Source organism: Catharus ustulatus, chromosome Z (genome assembly GCF_009819885.2).
Source record: "Catharus ustulatus isolate bCatUst1 chromosome Z, bCatUst1.pri.v2, whole genome shotgun sequence".
Classification (NCBI taxonomy): domain Eukaryota; kingdom Metazoa; phylum Chordata; class Aves; order Passeriformes; family Turdidae; genus Catharus; species Catharus ustulatus.
Genome location: NC_046262.2, coordinates 39,874,655 through 39,895,250, shown reverse-complemented (window position 1 = coordinate 39,895,250; position 20,596 = coordinate 39,874,655). Strand labels below are relative to the sequence as shown.

At 39.2% G+C, this 20,596-nt stretch overlaps 1 protein-coding gene across 2 annotated transcripts in view; it reads left to right on the top strand.

Moving 5' to 3' along the window:
- Positions 1–17,409, top strand: part of LOC117010921 (fructose-1,6-bisphosphatase 1) — a 37,583-nt gene extending 20,174 nt beyond the window's left edge. Inside the window, exons 1-7 of one of the 2 annotated variants that reach the window (XM_033086014.2) lie at positions 6,534–6,761; positions 9,220–9,382; positions 11,640–11,732; positions 12,754–12,897; positions 14,094–14,231; positions 15,448–15,567; positions 16,571–17,406. In XM_033086014.2, coding sequence (XP_032941905.1) covers positions 6,592–6,761; positions 9,220–9,382; positions 11,640–11,732; positions 12,754–12,897; positions 14,094–14,231; positions 15,448–15,567; positions 16,571–16,762 — 1,020 coding nt within the window. In that variant the 5' untranslated portion in view covers positions 6,534–6,591 and the 3' untranslated portion in view covers positions 16,763–17,406. Of the gene's footprint in view, positions 1–6,533; positions 6,762–9,219; positions 9,383–11,639; positions 11,733–12,753; positions 12,898–14,093; positions 14,232–15,447; positions 15,568–16,570 lie in introns of those variants that run through there. The other variant, XM_033086015.2, reaches the window with a different exon arrangement.
- Positions 17,410–20,596: the final 3,187 nt, after the last annotated feature.

Sequence of the window (20,596 nt, the reverse complement as noted above, 5' to 3'; positions counted from 1 at the left end):
ACCCACTGTGGTCCCCTCCAGCCCGACTTGTTCTCTGATTATGTGCTTCTTCAGCCATATCCTTGGTATCCTCGTTGCATTCTCCCTGTGTTCATGCTGCTTTCCTCAGACCCACAGAAAGAGATACCCCTGCCTTATAACGTAACAGGCTCCTAGGGTGGCAGAGCCATATCTTGCAATGCACCAGTGTTTAGATTATGGCTTCCTATTAGGTTATTGATCACAAAAATAGCCGGACTATAGTGAAGGGGTGCACCTTCTAGCAGCGCCAGTCCACATATGTAAAGAAGGAGTAGAAAGGGAAAGCGTGCAGGCCAGGCTCGTTCCTTTTTCTAAGCAGCACCTCTGCTGCAGGAGGTGAACCCTGAGCTAGATATGACACTCACCTCTCATACCTACATTCTAAAATCAAATGGGAACCAGTATACCTGGATGCGGAATCTTGAGCCAATGGAAATACTTTTCCCAGTGATCAGAAGCCTGATTCTGACATTGCCATCTAGTTGATTGAGCTCTTCCTGTCTTGACACATACTGTGTTTTGGGTATCAGCCTTGTGTCATGTGATGAACTAATACTGGCACCATGAAAGGCAAGGGTTGGAGTTTAGCCTGTGCAACACTTCCACGTATGTGTGAGTCATGAAATTGAATCTCGAGTGGTATTAAAAATTATGCTTTTCATTTCAACCTCTACATGTACTCATGAAGAGGTGAATTTGATTTTGCAGTAGATCATTTGATAAGAACAAAAGCATATAATGTCAAGATAAAGTTGCTCAATGTGCATCTCAAGCAAGAGTAATGACTGTCTTTTCTGTATTGCACTGTCACCAAGATTCAGATCCCTCACATGCTAAAGGCTGTAAACAGAAAGCACAAAATGGCCATGCATGCCTGATACTCTAATTGTCAAAGGAAATGCTTTTGCTACTACTACCATCAGTAAGGAAAGACTATTTGCAGAAAAGATGTCAAGTTTTAAGATAAAATCTGACTTTAGAACTGGATTTTATAGTTATCCTAATAACTAGCTAATGGAAGAGGATTTTGAGCTACTGTTTATTAATCTTATCACAATCAAATGGACTCTTTAGCAACCTAAAGTATTCTTTCTACCCACCTATCATTCCTGTTCTTAAAGTCATACCAACTGGCAGTAATGTCCTAGCTGTATGTATTCAACTTTCTTTACAGTTCTCCAGAGCTGGCCCTGTATTGTGCTTGGTATATCCCTTCTCCACTTTCTTCTATACTGTTCATCAAAGAAATATTAAGTTAGTAGAGTAAAAGAAAATATACCCAAATGCAATTCCTGAATATTTGATTAAATACATCATTATCCCATTTTCCTTCATTTTTTCTCAAACTGAGTAAATTCCTGAAGTAACCAGTCAGCTTTTCATGCAGTCAATTTTTTTTTTTGTGGCACAGGATAAAGTTTTTCCTTTGATTTTCTTTTCCGTGAGAATGTTTTTAGAGGAAAATGGACATGTAATGAATAAGCTAGGAAGTGGATATGAACATTTTTATGAGCCTGAGCTAGGCCTTGAAGTTATCTTGAAAGAGAGATAAGAAGAACAGCTGTGGCCTAATAAGAAAATAAGGGGTGAGACAAGGTAATAGGTGAATGCCATAGGTGAATTCTGAAACCAATGTGGAAAGTAGAAGTAAAAAAGTCCACGTGTTTGCCTCGTGCAAGAAGGCTTCTACCAATGAAAAGTTGCGTAATCACATGCAGGGGCAGAGAAATTGTATATTGGGATTAGAAGAGAGCAGTAAATTGGCACTTGCTTAATTAATATTGAAACATCCAGTTCTTCTCACTTTATCAGCCTCCCTACATCACAATATGATTAAAAGGATTAGCTAATACTTATTCAGAATTCAGAAGCTGTGGCAAACGATGCAAACTATGGATAAAGTGAATTTTTAAAATGTAATAGTTATCAGTGATTTTAAATAGGTTTATTGACTGCACTTCAGACATGGAACAGAATATTTATGATGAAGGTGAACAGGGAATGACCGTCTCAACTGTCACTTATTCGTTCGTTGGCCATATTTTTCATCACTTACACAAGGGTTGTCTTTTGTGGATATTATGTTGCATTTCTGCATCATGCTTCCTAGTATGTATATCTCTATGAGAAGTGTTCAGATCAGAACCTCCTCACATTGTTGATAAACCTGGAAAAGCCAACCACTCTTCTGGACTTTTCTGTAGGAGGACAGTTTTAGTTGTGCTGATTAACATGGATTATTAAGAAATTCTGAATTGAATCATGTACATTTAAAATTACCATAGTTAAAAAATGATGATTTGGACCTCTGAACCTCTGTGACACTATCCATGCAACACCTCCTGAAGAACAGGATTGGAAAAACCTAGACAGATTATACTTGGAAATACTACAATATAAATAGTTATGTAACACAGCAAATAAATCTGAAAGGACATTATTGGAAAATGTCTCCCAGCAATTTAACCTATGATTAGGGTTTGAGAATGGAGTTTGACCATTTATGCCAAGTGTTCTTCCTCAATCAGCCTCAAATTTTGAAGGTTAACAGCTTAAATGTAAAAAAAGATAATAATTTTGTTTATCTAGCTGGTTGTTACATTGACAAATTCCGTCATGTAATCATGATATCATTTCACTCAGTATTGAGAGAAATTATTTATTTCTGTAAAGAGAAATGTTATAACTGTATAATTATAACTCCACTTTAATTACCTTCTTAGCATAGCTTGGAAATCTCATCTCTCAGCACTGAAATCTCTGTCTGATTTTAACTGTGGTTTTGCGGTTTCTTTCTGGGTTTTTCTGGGTTTTGTTGTTTGGGTTTTTTGGGGGGGATTTTTTTGGGTTTTTTTTGTTTGGTTTGGGTTTTTTAATTTATTTTTTCTTTACATAGACCTGGTGTGATTACTTAAAATACTTCTGGTTTATACATTTTACAAGGTGAGAAGTGATAGCAAATGAAATAACTTATATATAATATCTTTGTTTTACTTACCTGGTAGAATCTTGTGGATAAATAAAAAATACAGAGATTTAAAACTTGTGGTTCAATATCTGTATTTCAGAGGCATACAGACCTCCTTTCCAGGATCTACTGCCTGCACATTAAGTGCCTTGTCCCCCCAGAAAACTGCAAAGGTACTCTCACATGAGCTGGTGACACACTGAAATGTTGACAGTGTTCCTATTCCCACAAGAGGGCACCAGGCACAGGAAAAATCCCTTCACATTCATTAATATCAACCTTATGGTTCATCTCTACTTGGTCATAGCACTATAATGCATAATATCAAATGAAGCTCCTTTTACATCTATTACACAGAGAAATTACCTTTTAGCTAATTTGTACTCATGATTACTTAGATTTAAACATCAGGTTTTGCCACTTGTATTTCAGCTGTGTCCAGAGAGGTGAAGTGCTTTGCTGTCACAGCTGTAAATCAATGTTCTATTCTATTGCCTATGTGTGGACCCTTTTTCACACAGGAAATTCACATAGGTGAAAGGAAGCAATTTCTGAAGCAAAGAAGATGAAAGATTGATTGCACATCTAGAAATCTTCCTGATTTCATGTGTGCAGTTCCCCTTTTCACCCTGATCCATCTCTTGCAGCAGCCAGGATCTGCCTCATTCCTCCCCCTGAAATTTCTCCAGCCCTAATCATCATGGCATCACACGGCAGAGAGGCATCTGCACTGGTGGAGTGACGTTGCCTTGCAAATGATCTCAGTGTAACTTGCCTGATCTTACTTTCTGTCCACACAACCAGTACCAAACATCTGCAGTTGTGAGACTCCTGCACAAAGGAAGTTCATCAGCAAAAGTGGGATCTGAAGCTGGTTTTCCCACATGGACTCTTACTTCAGGTGAAAAAAAAGAGTCCTTTGTGAAGGGGTTTCACTCCTATTGCCTTTTTGGATGCCATTTGAACCTAAAGAGGCAACCCTTATAATGAAGGATTTCTCATCAGTGTTTACTCAATTGGGATTCTATGTGCTGGGAAAAAAACTTGTTTCAAAATAGTTACATGGATTTGTAATCTTACAGTTCTGAAACTGCTGTGAACCATGTCTAGTTGACGTCATCTGCGCGCAAAGTCCCTGTTTTCTTCTGTGTAGAAGTGAACTGTTTCAGCAATGTTAAATCAACCAGTACTGACTGACCTTCTCAAATCCACGGATTCATTTTCAATAATAAATGTTTAACTACTGTTTCCTTAAGCCAAAGGTTCACAACATGTAAAGCGTACTTTTAATCTTACACAGATTTTATAGTTACCAAACAGCATGGTTGCTGTAGGGCTGCATGACTCTCCCCTCAACCATTTGATATTAATTAATTAATGTCATGTCAGCTTTCTATACTAATAGTAGAATTCCAGAAATGGTCAATGTATGCATACATTCAAAGGCCAGGCATGTGGAGGTGGATTGTTCTATGTTCAATGTGTTCAATGTTCTATTGAGTTGCCTCAAATACAGAACATTAAGGACATGCTATATAAGCTGAAAATAATTCTCCTTCCCCACAGTAGAAAATGCACATTTGGATTGACTTATGTTAAACCAGCATCCTTTCAAATGATTGCAATTTCAGTTCACAGTATCTGTTTTTACCTGGCTTCCATAGTGGTAACGGAGGAGTAAAACTCATCTCCCAAACCCCAAAAGTTCTGAGATAAAATCAACTCAAGGTCAGTATATCTTCTCTCTAAGATGGAAGAGGTTAGTTATCCTCAGGCATAGATATCAAAACCTTCGGTATATTTTGATCTAATCTTGACTATTTTATATTGAAGTACAGCTCTTCCTGCAGATTACTGATGTACTTTTTAGAGTCTTCATGTTTAAGGCAAATTGTCCCTAATCAGACGCTCTGTAGTTTGTTACCATAAATCATACATTCCCAGGCTGTTCTGCCTACTTGCTGCTACCAGTTTCGGTGCACTCTTCCAAAATTTTAGTGGGTCTTCGCTATTTGTTGTTCTCGACTATTGAGATTGCAGTAGTTGCTCTAGAGGGTTGTAGAGCATTGTTTACGCTTAAGGAATGGGCTAACTTCCATGTTTTGTAAATTTTCCCCAATCAACCTGCCTTTAACAAGAACATTTTTATTATACTGCACTGACCACTTTTTGTGATACTGTTAACCACTTGCCAAAGACTGAAACATGTCATTCAGAGAAGAGCATTACAACTACTCATATCCAATGTCTTCAGTAGTGTCTGTAATACTGGGCATAGGTAAAGTAGGCCAAAGTTGTTTACACTTTCAGGAGAAGACATTTATGCATACCTTTGAAGTATTTAATGCATATATAATAGTGCACTTTGAATGAAGGTAGAATGTATATGTACGCAAAGACATGCGTCTTGTAAAAAACTTTTGCCCTGTGTTTTACACCATTTGGAATGTTTTCAATCTGTGGTTTCAACTTAGAATTCGAGACTGTTTATTCAAGTAATGAATATATTCTACTAAAAAATAATCCATTTTTTAAAAATACTCATCTTCTTAGACAACATGAATATAAAATAATAGCTACTACAACAAATGTGGGTAGAACATTCGTATTCAGGTTTGTGTTTGTCAAATTATTGTGTCAAAGCACGTGTCTAAGGTCAGGTGTTGGGCAAGCCTGGTTTCCTTTACTAGTTCCTAGATTTTTCTGATCAAACATAAGCAGCAAAACATATTGCTTGATTTTGCTGCAAAATCAGAAAGGCTAGAACCAAAAGAAATGAGATTCAGGAAGGTCTAGATTCCCTTACAGTGTTTTTTGAGTCAGGTGCATTAACTTCTAGCTTTTGAAGTGGGACTCAGACTATGTCTTTCTACTGAACAGGTTTGGAGAGTCTGTTGTAAAATTCTCATTGGTTCCATCTGCCAGGGGCTGTTTCCTTGCAGCTTTTTTATGGTGTTGGGTAAGGCTGGCACACATGGGATTAACATGATCTCTGTAAGCTGAGTAAGTTAATACTCGATGGAATCGGTTACTGAATATGTGGTTTTCCTGTACTGAAAGTCAGGATGAGAGCATTCCTGCGCCGCAGAAGATACTAACCTTGCTCTGTAGGCTGTGCGCAGTTCGCTATAATCTACAATGACCCACAGAGTTTTGCAATCACGTGGTGAAACCAAGCTGACTTCTGAATTTTGAGGCACAATTTCAGGACCGTTAGCATTGCAGTGTGACCCCTGCAAACACTAGGAACTACCAGCAGCCGTGTGTCGATCGACGCCCTGTACCGTTCGCATAACGAGTGCCCAAAGCCAAAGCATCCTTCCCTTCCCTCGCCTCTCCCCGCACAGTATATGGAACAAGATCTGGTGTAAGGGAGGAAAAAAAAAAAAAAAAAAAAAAAAAAAAAAAAAAAAATGGTGCGGCGGGGATTTTCCTCCGCGGCTATTTTAGCGTGTCGGCGGGACGGAGGGGTGGGACCCCTTTCCCGGCTGCCAGCCGTGCGGGCGGGGGCTGTCCCCGCCCTGCTCGCCCCGCCCCGCCCCGCCGCGCCGAGGCAAGTGGCGGTGCCGGCCGCCGCGGCCGCACTCAGCACCGCCGCCACCATGACGGACCGTTCTACCTTCGACACCAATGTCATCACCATGACCCGCTTCGTGATGGAGGAAGGCAGGCGGGCGAAAGGCACCGGGGAGTTCACGCAGCTCCTCAACTCGCTCTGCACGGCCATCAAAGCAATCTCCACCGCCGTCCGTAAAGCGGGCATTGCCAACCTGTGAGTGCCGGGATGCTCTCGCACCTGCCGCCATCCCCGCGGGTCCAGGGCATCCTGCTGCCTCCGGGGTGGTGGGTGGGATGTTGATCGGGATGAGGATGGCAATGGGTATTTCTTTCACCAGAAAAGCCTGTGAGTGGGGTTGCATCAACCCATCCTTTTGTACAGAGGTGAAAGGTAACGCCTTTAGTGTCTTGGTTTCTTGATTTTTTTCCAAGTGACACAGGTCCTATGACTTCTCAGTAATATAAGGCATGCAGTCTTTGAGAAATGTCTGCCAATAATAGAACTTCATTAATATTTTCTGCAGGTGTAGATGCCTGAAGCCAAAAGACCAAATATACTGAAATACAAAGCCTGGCAAAATATGGCTGAATCATTGCTTACTGTATATTGCTTAATATCAAAGCACCATTTTATGCTTTGAGGTGTTGAATCAAATTCAGGGTGTTTTTGTTTTCCTTGTGCATCATAGCAACTAGAGTTTCTATATGAAACTTTGGATATCTATATTGTTTACAAAGTGCACTGGTTAGGAACAATAGTGTCTGAAGTCAGCCAGTCAAAGGGATGTTGTTCTGGAGATGTATCAGAAGGAATTTGGAATCCTTGAAATGTGAAACGCCTGAAGCTGCTTGTAGGCCACTCATCCTCCTAAGTATTTAACATATTCTCCATACACCCAGTTGTGGGCTGATCATGGTTTTAGACATGGACTACTTCATTACTTAATGGAAAATGTTGTAAAGAGAAAAAGAATTTGCCTCTACAGGCCAAGATATAATAAGAAAAAAGGCAAAAATCCTCCACGTTAGGTATGTTTGAATTAATTTTCCATTTTGACTTCAGACTGCATATAACCAGTAATTTTTAATAGTTATGTGCTGGCCCTTTTATATGCCTCCTATATCTATCAGTAGAGATCAGGCCTTCCTAGCCGTAGTCTCATTTGTAAGCTTAAGGCCCTGTTCCTCTTGTGTCTTACATATGTGTCTGTTGGCAGCTGCCCAGAGGTTTGGTATCTGTGCCCACAGACTTGCCTTATGATCCCCTGCACAGTGGGCTTGACTCTCCATCAGTGCCTGGGGTAGCAGGCTTTGGACTCATAAGCCTCATTGAGGAGGACATCTCCTGCTGTGGGACTGCATTTTATAAGCAGTGGTGAGATTTTACTTTGCTGTCAGGGAATGCAAACAAGTAGGGATCACTGCAATTCATTTCTTTGGACCACCCTTGGACTCACCTATATGCTTAGTGCTGCTCAGCGGGGCAGGTGCAGAACAGCTGTAGTAGGCATGCAGACCCTTCCCAGCACAGGCTTCACACTTGACACCTTGTCTTCCCCTCCCAGGAATCCCCAGTAGAAAAGGTGCAGAAGCTGTTCTGCTGCTGTGCCTCCACTCATAAGCATGAGGTTCAAAGTATACTTTTTTCTAAAAGCACTTTCATAGTTGTGGAAAAATATTCAAGTCACTGTAGCAGAGAGAGAGAAAAAGAGTTGTGCCAGGTCTTTCTCTTTGTCTCATGCATTAAACTGAAGAAGTGCAATGCATTGCTAAAGTGGTGTGTTCAGTGCTATTACATAAAACCTGAAATACCAGTGTTCAGCCTAATCAATGAACTGTAGCTGAAGTACATAAGAGCCATCTAAATGTGTACTGAGCTGGCTGTCATTTTTCTCTTCTAAGGGCTAAACTTCCTCTTTCTCTGTTTTGCATTCTTACGAAATGCAAAAATCAAAAGCACTGTCGTAAGGTCTCCAGGTATTTCTGTATGCCAGATGATTCTGATTTTTGATTCTGATTAGCTTGCAGCATTTTATTTGTCTTTCTTATTTGTATTTCTCAATTATTTTCACTAGGAAGCATTTACTACTTCAAATCAAAACTGAAAACATTAAACTATAAATTGGTTGATTTATCTGTGAACAGACTTTTTCTGCAGCAATTTGCACATCATATTGTTAATCAGGAGTATATTACATACACAGGATATAGTATAACTAGTGCGGTCAGATTCATATATAGATTCATATTTTTTAAAGTATATATTCATATAGTTTTAAAACATAAAATTTTCTAATCAATTCTTAGATTTTAGGGTATGTAGAGCCTAGAATTCAGGAATAATATGTAGGTCTTAAGAGCTCATTAAAAACACAGTTGTAACTCGGCCTTCACAGCCTGGTCTGGCTGTGTTTAACTATAGTTTACAACTATTGAAAAGCAACTCCTTGTTTTGTATTTCCCAGCAACTTCTAGGTATGCAAACACAGCTAGTGGTAACATTTCTCAGCCAGAATTCAGTAGTCAGTAAATAAAAAACAGGTTTAGAGAGCTGAGGTGTCATTTGAAAGTGCTGTATATTTACAGGAGGTTTTACAGGCATAGGAAGGAGAACATTTTAGAAGATGCAGTGCTTCATTCTCATGAAATGCTCTCTCTTACAATTACTTTAGCTATGGAATTGCTGGGTCTACAAATGTGACTGGAGATCAAGTAAAAAAGCTGGATATTCTTTCCAATGACCTGGTGATTAACATGCTCAAGTCGTCCTTCAGTACTTGTGTTATTGTGTCTGAAGAAAACAAAGATGCTGTGATTGTGGAAACTGAAAAACAGGTTAGTAACTTTAGAAGTTCTGCTTGCTTGATTTCAGATCAGCCTGTACAGGTGTACTGCTCCACACTGGAAAAAGTAAGTGTGAGATAAAAGTTTCAGAAAACGGGTACTTTCCTAAACTGGCAAATGAAGGTGGAGGTGATGGGTGGGGACAGTGTTAGTCAACATTTATTCTTTCTGTCATTTCTGCTCTCCAGATTAATGTTTGTTTGTTTTATTTTTTTATGTGTTGTTCCTCCCCATTTTCCTTTCTCCCACCTTTTTATGTAGAAAACATTTAATTCATCCCCGTCTGATCTCTAGAGCTATGCTCTGAGCCCAGGTCCTCAAGTCCTTTTGAAATGTCCCTTTTTAAGCAGGACACTGATGAGCTGTTCTCTCCTGGTCAAATCTTGAGGTCTTTAATTCATGAAAATTCTCCTTGAACCCTATGAAAGACTTAGCAACAATGAAACGAAAGGATTTTTTGCATTTATTATTATTTATATTCACAAGCCTGCATGCAGTTGTTGTGACATAGATCCTATTTCCCAGCTAATATTTTGGTATGTTCGTGTAAAAATATGAGTAAAAATGAACAGCGAAAACATAATTTTAAAAGTATAATAAGGTTTGCTTTAGTTTAAGCAGTTCTCTCTGTCCCTGTTGAGAAATCTTCAAAATTGATTTTCTAGACATTTGTTGGAGTCTGAAAACAGAGGCTTTCTGAGTTCCTCAGACAGAGAGAGAGATCAGCAAGTTCTAGTGAAGGCTGAAAAACGTAGGCCTAGATACCGGAGTAGAAAATAAGTCTCCATGAAGGCTCCAAGAATGTAGTTTTAGATATAGTAGAACTATAGTAAGAATACTGCTTACATTTTTTAGATAGAGCAAAATAGACCATATGCGTAGTTTATATGTGACCTGGCGTGCTACGAAACTAGAAGCTTAATCGGTTAAGAAGAAACGGTTCGGGTTTGTGTTTTTAGCTTATTGGGTAATTTGTGTATAAGAATCTGTGCACTGGGGAGAGATTTGCTCTCTTGCTTTTCATCTCTCCTCACTGCTGTCATTCTCGCCTGAAGTAGATGGGAGTGGCCACAGCAACTTCGACCTTCCCAGGACCTTGACAGGAGCAACTTCTAATTGGGACTTTACTTCTATTTAGGACTCTATACGAAAAACTTTTAGCATGGACTTTAATGCTTGTGACTTTGCCTTTCAAGACTAATGTGCCTGTACAAAAACCAACTTTATAGCAACTAATAGCTGCTCGGCTCTTTAAAGAAAACAACAACCCAATGGGCATTGGATTTCCTTAGATCTGAACAAATATTCTCAAGGATCACTGAGGGAATCTGAGTATTAATGCTTTTCTAAACTAAATGTAAGCCAATCTAGTGTTTTTATCAATGCATATCAGGAATTCCTACTTGCAGAGTAGAGCATTGCTGAACTTAAATTTAAGTTTCTGACATGCAGGATAAAATCAAATGAAAAACAAATAAACACTGTTGTTACACTGTTATTAAGACAACTATGAATAAAATTATGGGGGAAAAATATTTTAAAGGAACAGTTAATTCAGCTTTTCCCCTTGTGCTGGTAATTTCCTATATCTACAGGTTTCCTTAATCCAGCAATAAGGCAGAGATTTCTTTTTTGACCCCCCAAAATCCAGGGTAAGATCAGTCTGGCTAAGGTAGTAACTGACTATTTCAGAGCACAGATAAAGGAAAATGTATAGTTTAGGCATGGCAGCCATTAAAGAGCTTTTTAATACCTCTACAGGTAGAGGTAAAATACGGTTTTTAAATCTACATGAAAAAGGCTGATCTTAATTTTGGGGTTTTTTTTTCCTTACTATTCAGAAAGACATGTTGTAACCAAAGAGAAAGTGCAAGCTAGGCTAGGTGGTGGGTATGAGAGGATCGACTTCAATTACATGGATGAAACTAAACCGATAGAAGTATTCCTCCTTTTTTAACTCATACTAAAAAGTATATGAGAAAACTTCACTTATCCTGTGTTATCATCTGCTATGTACTTTAAAGATTCCTCAGTTTCCTGTTTGGCACAAATCACAGTTGTAATCAAGAATGATATCTCAGCCAAAGAATTGCTGACATTAGAATTTGGTTCCTATATAATCTGTAAAGGTATTTTAGCTTATATTGCTGTGTAAGTCTCTGAGAAAATTTACCTACTGAAATGTTTGTATTTGGAGGAAGTGGATAAAAACTGTCACTAATCTAGTTTCCCCTTTTGTATTTTCTAGGGTAAATATATAGTCTGCATAGACCCTCTAGATGGTTCGTCGAACATCGACTGTCTTGTTTCCATTGGGACCATCTTTGCAATTTATAGAAAGGTAAAATTCTTTCATGTAGAATAGGAAAAGCTATTACTGTTCAGCTTTTGGTGAAATAAAATTGCATGGAAAGACAATAAAGTCTAACTAAACTTGCTTGTGAAAGAGACTCAGGGCCAGTTTTAAGTTAAATCTAGTATTTCACAGATACAGCGATTTGAATTTGAATTAGTCAGGATTTGAACTACTCTCTTAGAAGAAGAACTTATGTGTACATGGAAGCCTAGCTGATATTTAATTAGCCAGCTAATGAAATTACCCCTTGGAAAAGATCATGTCTTAGATTTCACAAATATTTGTGTTGAGGCAAAATACCACGTGGTTGTCATCTGTCTGGGGAATGTGCTTTTGGGTTTTCTTGTTCTCTCTACTAATCGTCCTCTTGGCCTGAGGACAGGCTTCAAAAACAAACCAGAGCTGAAACATGTCATGCGCATTTGAAGTGTCTAATTCACTCTGAAAGGCAGAAACCCTGTCTGAAGGAGGTTGAAATACCAGACTTACAGGTCACAACATGGGGGAAAAAGTAAATCAGATAAAACACACCCAACTGTCCACTTTAATCATCCTTTGTATGTTGTCATATATCCCAAACTGGTATTTTCAAGTTCATTTTTGTGTGAAGCAAAAGAAAACAGAAAAAATTCCAAGTACTCTTGGTTAGCTTTGAATTCTGTGAGTCATGTTTCATTTTTTTTCAACTGTGAGTCTGAATTTTTCTCTGAGCTGTGTTCATTGTCACCTGCCAGGAGGTACATAGTTCTTTATTATCTCCTTAATCCTTTCCTGCTTCCTGCATTCCTGCTAGGCTTAGTTAGAAGAACATTTCCAGATTAATGTGTTTGTATACTATATATAATTTGTATTAGTGCATCTAGTAGGAATCTCAGCTGGAGATCATAGAAACATTCATGCTGCCTCATGCATGGATATGGAGTAGCAGGCTGTCCTTATCCTAGAGTCGAGTCATGTACCAGCAATAGAAAGGAAATAAAATTGACTATACTCTTTGTTGTTGTAGGTGTCCCCTGATGAACCTTCTGGGAAAGATGCTTTACAGCCTGGACGTAATCTTGTGGCAGCTGGTTATGCGCTCTATGGGAGTGCCACCATGCTGGTACTGGCCACTTCTACTGGAGGTGTCAACTGTTTCATGCTGGATCCGGTGAGAGTATCTTCTGTTTCTTTGTTTCTGTATTAGAGATTATCAGACGCTGTCTCTAAGAGCTGTTTGTCCCAGGAAACTCAACCAAAGGAGCAGTTTTCAAGGTAGCATGAAGGAATGAAGTATAAATGTACTTGTACTCTTAACCCACCAGCAGTAATGTCAAGAGACTTGCATTCCGCCTGCCTAATGCAGCAGTGCCATGTGTGACTCAACAGGATGGCAGCTGAGTCAGCAGAGCAAATACACAGCATGTGTAATCATGTGATATTTAAAACAAGCAGTCTTCTGCCATACAAAATACCCTTTAAGTCTTATTTGTCTTTTCCTTAATGCTAACACCTTAGTAAACCAGAGGAGCATAAATATTTAACCTTATTCTGTGTTTTCAGATCCCACCATGATGTGAAAAAGAGTAAGTGATGTGTGTGGGTGATGTGATGTTCTAGCATGCATTTACCATGAATTTTAAAACAAAATAATGTTGATCATAGCAGAAAGTAATTTGCTTTAGTGGCCTGTTTCTTTGTGATCAGTCAGGGTGTGCCACCTGCCAGTCTTAAATTTTTATAACTTGCAGTGGTCAAGCTGCAGGAAATAGAACTTGGTACTCTCTGTTTAGTAGCAGCTTAAATAGATGCATGTATTTTTTACTTTATTCAAGTAAAAGGCTTAACTTCAAGCAAACATGCATGTTATTTTGTTTAGTCTTAGCACTAACTTGGAAATTTACTTTAGGGAAAACTAAATGACCGGCCCTTGGTCACAGGCTTCCAGTTAGCCCAAGCAAAAAAGAGCTGGGTTATCTGCAGCTATTTGAAGATATTTATGCATTGGTTCAGCCAGTATTCTCCTTAGAGTTCTGAAACTTACACTGTTGTAAGTCTAGCAAAAGAGTGGAGAGATAAAAAAATCTGCAAGTAGCATTTTTTGGGTGTAGACAACAGAGTGTTTGGATTGGTAGTATGAGGAAGCTTGCATGATGCCAGGATTTGTGCTCTGTCCGTGTTTTATGGATAAACAAAATACCTTGCATGTAAACTGCAAAGACTACTTTATTGTAGGTACTGAATTATTTCAAAGCTTGACTGTGGTAGTAAGTTTTTATTAAATTGCGTATCTTATTAGATATTGCCTTGGTTTGCAAATAAGTAAGCAATTAATGTTAACAAATATTTTTTCTTTCTTATTGTTAGGCAATTGGAGAATTTATTTTGGTGGAAAGAGATGTGAAAATCAAAAAGAAGGGTAATATCTACAGTCTCAATGAGGGCTATGCTAAATACTTTGATCCTGCTGTCACAGAGTATCTCAAAAAGAAGAAATTCCCTGAGGTAAAAGACCCTTTTTCAGATAAACTTTCTGATGACAACATTAATGATTTTCAGCTTTATAATCAACCACTCCTTTTCCTCTCATACACTGTTCAGAGCTGGTTTTCCTTTCCCATTTAAAATAAAACTTGATGTAGGATTGCTAATGAGAGCAGCAGTTGATATAACCAGATATTTCAGCATTCTCCAATACTGCAATGCACCTCTTATGCATTTTTTTCACTTTCTTCCTTTTTGCTTTTTTTGAATCCTTTTCCATGAGTAATAGTGCTAGAGGCAAACCAGGGCATTTGGTAATCAAGTAGAGAGGAAATCTTGTCTGGTGATGAAGAAATTTGATCAACGTGCGTTGTACTGTTGCTTCCTCACTGCAACATCTGAGTAGCTGGAGAGTGGAGTGGAAATGGCAGTGGGTCATTGCTCAGTTTAACACAAGCTGTGTCCTAGGTGTGCCTGTCTCTTGAAAATCTAGTGTAGTTAATCTAGTGTAGTTTCAAGGTTTGTTTTGTGGTTGTGCAACTTCCTCATGTCAGGAGGCCCAAAGCTCCAAGGAGTGCCCCTGAAAGGTTCTCATGCCTTACACATTTCATCACTGGAGTTGTTACACTGTCAGTGAAATGTGAACACCTGCTATTGTTAAGTATTAGTCTCTTCCGACTTCCTGATCTTGCTTTGAAAGAAGATTGATGATTTTTATAATTCGTCTTTCCAGGCTTAAGATGTTGTTTATGTAGATATTAAAATGTACTTCAGGGAGTAGAATGAGAAAATAACATCAGAAGTCAACTATTAACTTTTTCTTAACAAGAAAAATTGCAGAAGCTGGAAAAAATGGTTGGAAGATATAGGAAAGATCACTTCTTTTGCTCTTTGATTCTTTTTCTGCTAGGAAAGACAAAGCCCCAATATCAATTCCTAGCATTTGAGTTTTTGCTATTGGGAATGCAGTGTTTTCCAAGTATTAGAGCCAGTGGAGAGCTGAGATACATTTTCTGTTGTTGGCACTACTGCTCACCTATGCTGAAGTCTTCTATCACTCCTTTTCCTTGGATTTTCCTGGTTAGCAAATGAAGAGGATACTGACATACTCTCCAAAACTACATTAAGTGTTATCAGTGAAGCAAGATATGGAGATGAAAGATGTTAGGACTGCTAAAGGGGCAGAGGTTAACCTGGTGTCCTCTACATTTACTTTTATTGGAATGTTTTTGTGTAGGATGGCAGTTCACCATATGGTGGGAGGTACATAGGATCTATGGTGGCAGATGTGCATCGCACACTGGTGTATGGAGGAATCTTCCTGTATCCTGCTAACTCCAAAAGTCCCAAAGGAAAGGTAAGCCTGAATAAGCCAAGTTATAGAAAATACTGCATTATGTAGACATTTCATTCTTCTATCAAGAACAATGTTTTGATTACAGAGCCTGTCTTTTGTAACTTGGTAGCTTGTATTTCTTGTACGTGGGGATATGCCCATCCCTTGTCATAAGTGACAGCAGCCTGTTGTCAGACACCTGTTTTAGGGCTGCTGCTCACCTCTTTCAACTGCAGTGACTTCTCACTATCTGCAAACATATCCATCCTGTGGAACATACCAGGGGCTGCTTAAACAGACTCTCCTGCACCATGTCTGCCAGAAATGGTGGTGCTGGTCCCAGCTGACTAGAACATTGCAAAGGAAGCAATCCACATTACCCTGAGATTTCTAGTACAGGCTAGTTTGTAAGAAGCCTAAATGTAGCTGGCCCAGTGGGAGAAGCTCTGCCGAAGAGAAAACTGTCTGCATCTTGTATGTGGTAACAGGACTTCATCTGGAGGAACCATGCCTGACTGCATCTGCCAGGACAATGGTCAATCAGGGAAGATCACGCACTTACAGGCTGACAAGGGGACTGTTTATTCAGCAAAGACCTTTGATCTGTTTTGTAATTCTCCACAAAATATTGCATCAGGTTGCAGATAAGATGCAGTTATTCATTAGAGAAGCCTAGTGGCACGCTCAGAGCACATGTTTTTCTTTATTTTCACACAGTCCTTTGTGGTCTGCCTCTTAACAGTGGAGTCTTAACATACAAGCTTTACCTCTTTGTAAATAGCACAATGCAAACATGGGCTATGGAGAAAGCACTCAGATGGGGCAAATCCAGCATTCACCCAGCATTCACTGCGTTTTTTAAAAGAAAAATCCACACAATTTCATTATTGAGTCGATGTTTATTTGAAATAAAGAGCACTTTAGAAAATTGATTGGTTTAAAATCACATGCCAAATATATTTACATTTCATGATTTTTGGCATTGCCTGGCCTGACTTCTGCCATTTTGACTTTTGTCTTCTAGCTGAGACTGCTCTACGAATGCAATCCTATGGCTTTTGTTATTGAGAAGGCTGGGGGAATAGCAACAACTGGTCATCAAGCAGTACTAGATATAGTGCCTGAGGATATCCACCAAAGAGTGCCTGTTGTCTTGGGGTCTCCTGATGATGTGAAGGAGTACCTCGAGATAGTCAAGAAGCATTCAGCTAAGTGAAAAGAGCTTGCTGGATTCACTGTGCACAGGGGATAAAATGTCTTACAACTGAAGCAAAGAATACGCTGCAGTACTGTGAGATTGAGCTGTCTGACTTCTGTAGCAAAAAAGCAAATGAGCCATATTTTCATAAGATTTTTTTAAAAGTCAAATCATGTGCAATTGCATTGTGCAATGAAAGGCATTAAAAGATTGTATTAAAGGAAGCATTAAAAATTAAAGCAATGGAAAAATATGGGTTTTTTTTCATTTATCCTTTGTGGTTATGAAGAGCCACTTTTGCTGCAAGGAAATACTGTGTTGCGTTCAGTGTCTAGGGGGAGAGACTCACATTTCTCAAACAAGTTACAGACTATCAGCAGTACAGCTGATTCTATCCTCTTTTAAAAGCCTTGGGAAGAAGACTCAGCAGCCTCTTACAATGGGTGAGCCTCTTACAATTTCTTTCCTAGATCAGTGTCTACACCAGTGTCTAAAAGTTGCTCACTGTACTTCGGTCTCGGTTTACTCTGATGGAGAATTAGTGTTGGTAAAACATAGGCATTAGTGTAAATCATATGATATTAATATTGTGGTTTCCACTTTATTAGATACAGTTACACAAGAATGAAAAATGACATGTTAGCATGGAGGAGTTTTAATGGGATAAAGACTATGTGTAGACAGCTTGTACATACACAGATTCTGCTGTGATGAGCTGGCTATCTCAGCCAAAAATTAACCTGATTACTTGATGAAAACATGAACTTGTATATTGCTAGCAAGCTTCACCAGATGTTCTTTGTATTATTTTGGGATTGGAGATTACCATGGAAAAGGATTCTGCTGTGCAAGCAGGAGGGAGGTATGAAGATCCCCCCAAAGCATACTGACATTTAACATGCTTATTCAGACCATGCTGCTGGGAAGAGCATGCTAGTACTTGGGAGCTAGACGGACCATCCACCACGGTCTGGATACAGTTTTTTAATCAATTAAAATCAGCAAGTCTTTGATATTTCTCACTGCCCACTAACCTTCACCAAATTCAAAGTAAGGATCACATGGATGTTGCTGTGGGTAGACTGCCACTGGACATTGACTCAGTTCATAGTCTGGGAGGTCCTGTCTAGGGGTGCCATGAGCTACAAACCTGCCTACCTGAGGGCTTTGCATGCATCAGTGCAGATAGCCTGACTGAGTGCAGTTCTTCCTGTAAAACAAGAGAGAAGTATGGGGAAGTTGAAATCCAGGGTGCAAAGGCATGTTCTGTGAGGGCTCAGACAGGTCAAAACCTGGGGACCCTCATTCTGACAGGTCATGCTGGGGCATTTGGAGGCATCCTGACAAATCCCAGGCAGTTGTATATATCCATCTGTTCTCAAGACCGATGGAGGGCAAGACATTTCTGTCAGGGACTGAATGGCCTAGTTTCTGCTGAAAATGTTTATTCTGATGACGTTTTGATACTGGAGACAACTTTCAGGGACCTGAACCCTTAGAAGACTGAGAGTGCTGGCAGTAGTCAATTTAGACTGCAGTGCCTCAGTGGTCTGTTAGCATGACTTGGCAGACAGAGTCCACAGCAGTGATTTCTGCCTAGTTACTACAGTTCCTTGTCTGTATTCTGCCCTCAAGCTTTACAGGAATCCTGGACTGCATATATCTATTTTTAATACACCATACTGACAGCATGTAAAGGTTATAGGAGGAAAGTCAATACTGTCATGTTTGCTAGGTCAGTTCCTTGTGTTTTGGTTTTGCCTGTAGGCTGACATTTCATACTTAGCATTTTTCCCATTGTGAGCTGGATTTATCTTCTAATCAGTAATATGTAAGCCCACATTTGAACAACATCTCTGGCTAGCCACCAGTGGGGAGAACTACTTAGCAATCTGCTTCCATATTCACCTTTCCAGAGCTCTCCCTGCCTGTCAGTGCGGAGCAGGTGGGTTTGCCACAGTGTCTGGTGTCAGCCCTTGTGGCAGTTCCACCCACTGCCCTCCTCAGAGGCTGCATTGTGGCCTTTGGTGAAAGGTCACTGGCTCCAGTTTCAGCTGGCACCATCCAAACAACTAACATTTCATATCACTTAGAAAGGTGTCACCTTTAAGGCTCAGGACTGGCCCATACACCAGTGCAAGTGTGAGTAATCCCCAAGAGCTCTTTATATTAGAGGGTGAATCTCCCAGATCTGTCAAATTAAGGTGTTTATTTTTTTAACCTTCCTGTTCTATTTCAACCCCTTGTACTGAGAGGTTCTCAGGCTTGTAGACAATCATCACTCATTTTTTACACAATCTGATTTTTCCCCACCTCCCCAAAATGGTAATTATTTATATAGCCTAATCATTCCGTATAATCATTTGGGTTATTATGTTTCACTGGGATCACAGTATTTATCAAAACTGGTGAAGCTTTCAAGCAATCCAATTGTGTGCCTTTATCCAAGTTTTAGTTCTCTTTTTGCTATACTGTTGACTGCAATATTTATGGAAAGATTGGTTGAAGAGTCTGTGTTCTTTACATAATAGTGTAAGTTTATTTCTTATTGAAGGACTGTTATTTGAGAAGCTCAAAGCATTGTGCTTTATATATACTAAATAATCCAGTACCTCTAAAATACATTTGCAGATTTTACACACACACACACATACACAAAAAACCAAACCAAAACAAAGCAAAACAACAAAAAAAGGGCAAATAGTGGATTTATTAGCTCAGAAAACACTCTTTGACCCACTAACTCCAAAACAAACTTTCTGTTAGAAGATTATGTGAACTTTGTCTTTTTGACCAGTCCAAAAGATCACTTGGAATCAACAGAAGATCTGCATGTGATGTTTTGACAAAAGTTAGAAGTCATTGGCCAACCCCCACCCCATTTCTTATTTACTTATCTGATTCAGTGTGCTTACGGTATTCCAGCTACATAGCAGAGAGATTTTGCACTAGAAGCATTTTGGTATGGGTCAGGCTGGCAGATGCCATGATGATGAAATAATGTGTGGAATGTAATGGTTGTACTTTAGGCCAGCAGATATTTTTGCATGCATAACATGAAACCTGTCCCCTTCTTTTGTTGATCTTACCATGTGCTATACCAAAGCTCCCTACATACACTGTTTTTGGTTTTCTACAAAGTCTGTTCAAAAGACAAAAGTTTCCTAACCAGGCAGAACATGCCTAACGTTTGCCTTGTGATGTGAACAGTATCCTGTACATTTAACTATATCACTGTAGTGGGAAAGGGAAATCTTCAAGATTTCTTTCTTCTTCAACCATTGCCTTAGAGGATGTATAAAACCTGTTGCTCCATCTGAGCAACTCTGCTCACCAGTCGTTTTTCCACCTTGGAACAGGACTGGAAAAACATCCCCAGTGCTAAGCACATTGGATGGAAGCAGCACTGAACTCTGCCTTTCTGCTTGTGGGTAGTGTTCAGTGATGTCAATCTCTAAAACCCTTTTTTTTGCAGCTGATTTCAAAATACAAAACCTTAGATTCAAAACCCTTTAAAACTCTACAAATAATGTATTTTTCACAGATGAAGAGACACTTCTAGGAAAATCTGAAGAAATGGTAAAGATTAAAAAAGGAATCACCAAGAGAAATCAAAACTTTTTTGCTTCAGCTGCAGTTTCTATTAAGAAAAACACATCAGGTATATGTTTTGTTACTGAATTTTGTTTCTGTCTTTCTGGCAAGATTTTAATCTTGCAGTAATTTTGGTTAAAGGAATAACAATGAAACTTAATGAAACTTTTCTTCAGTTCCTCCAGATTTTCTTCTACTTAAAAATAAGAGGGCTGCTAGTAAGTAAAATGAAGGCTGCAGCATGTAATAGCATATAAT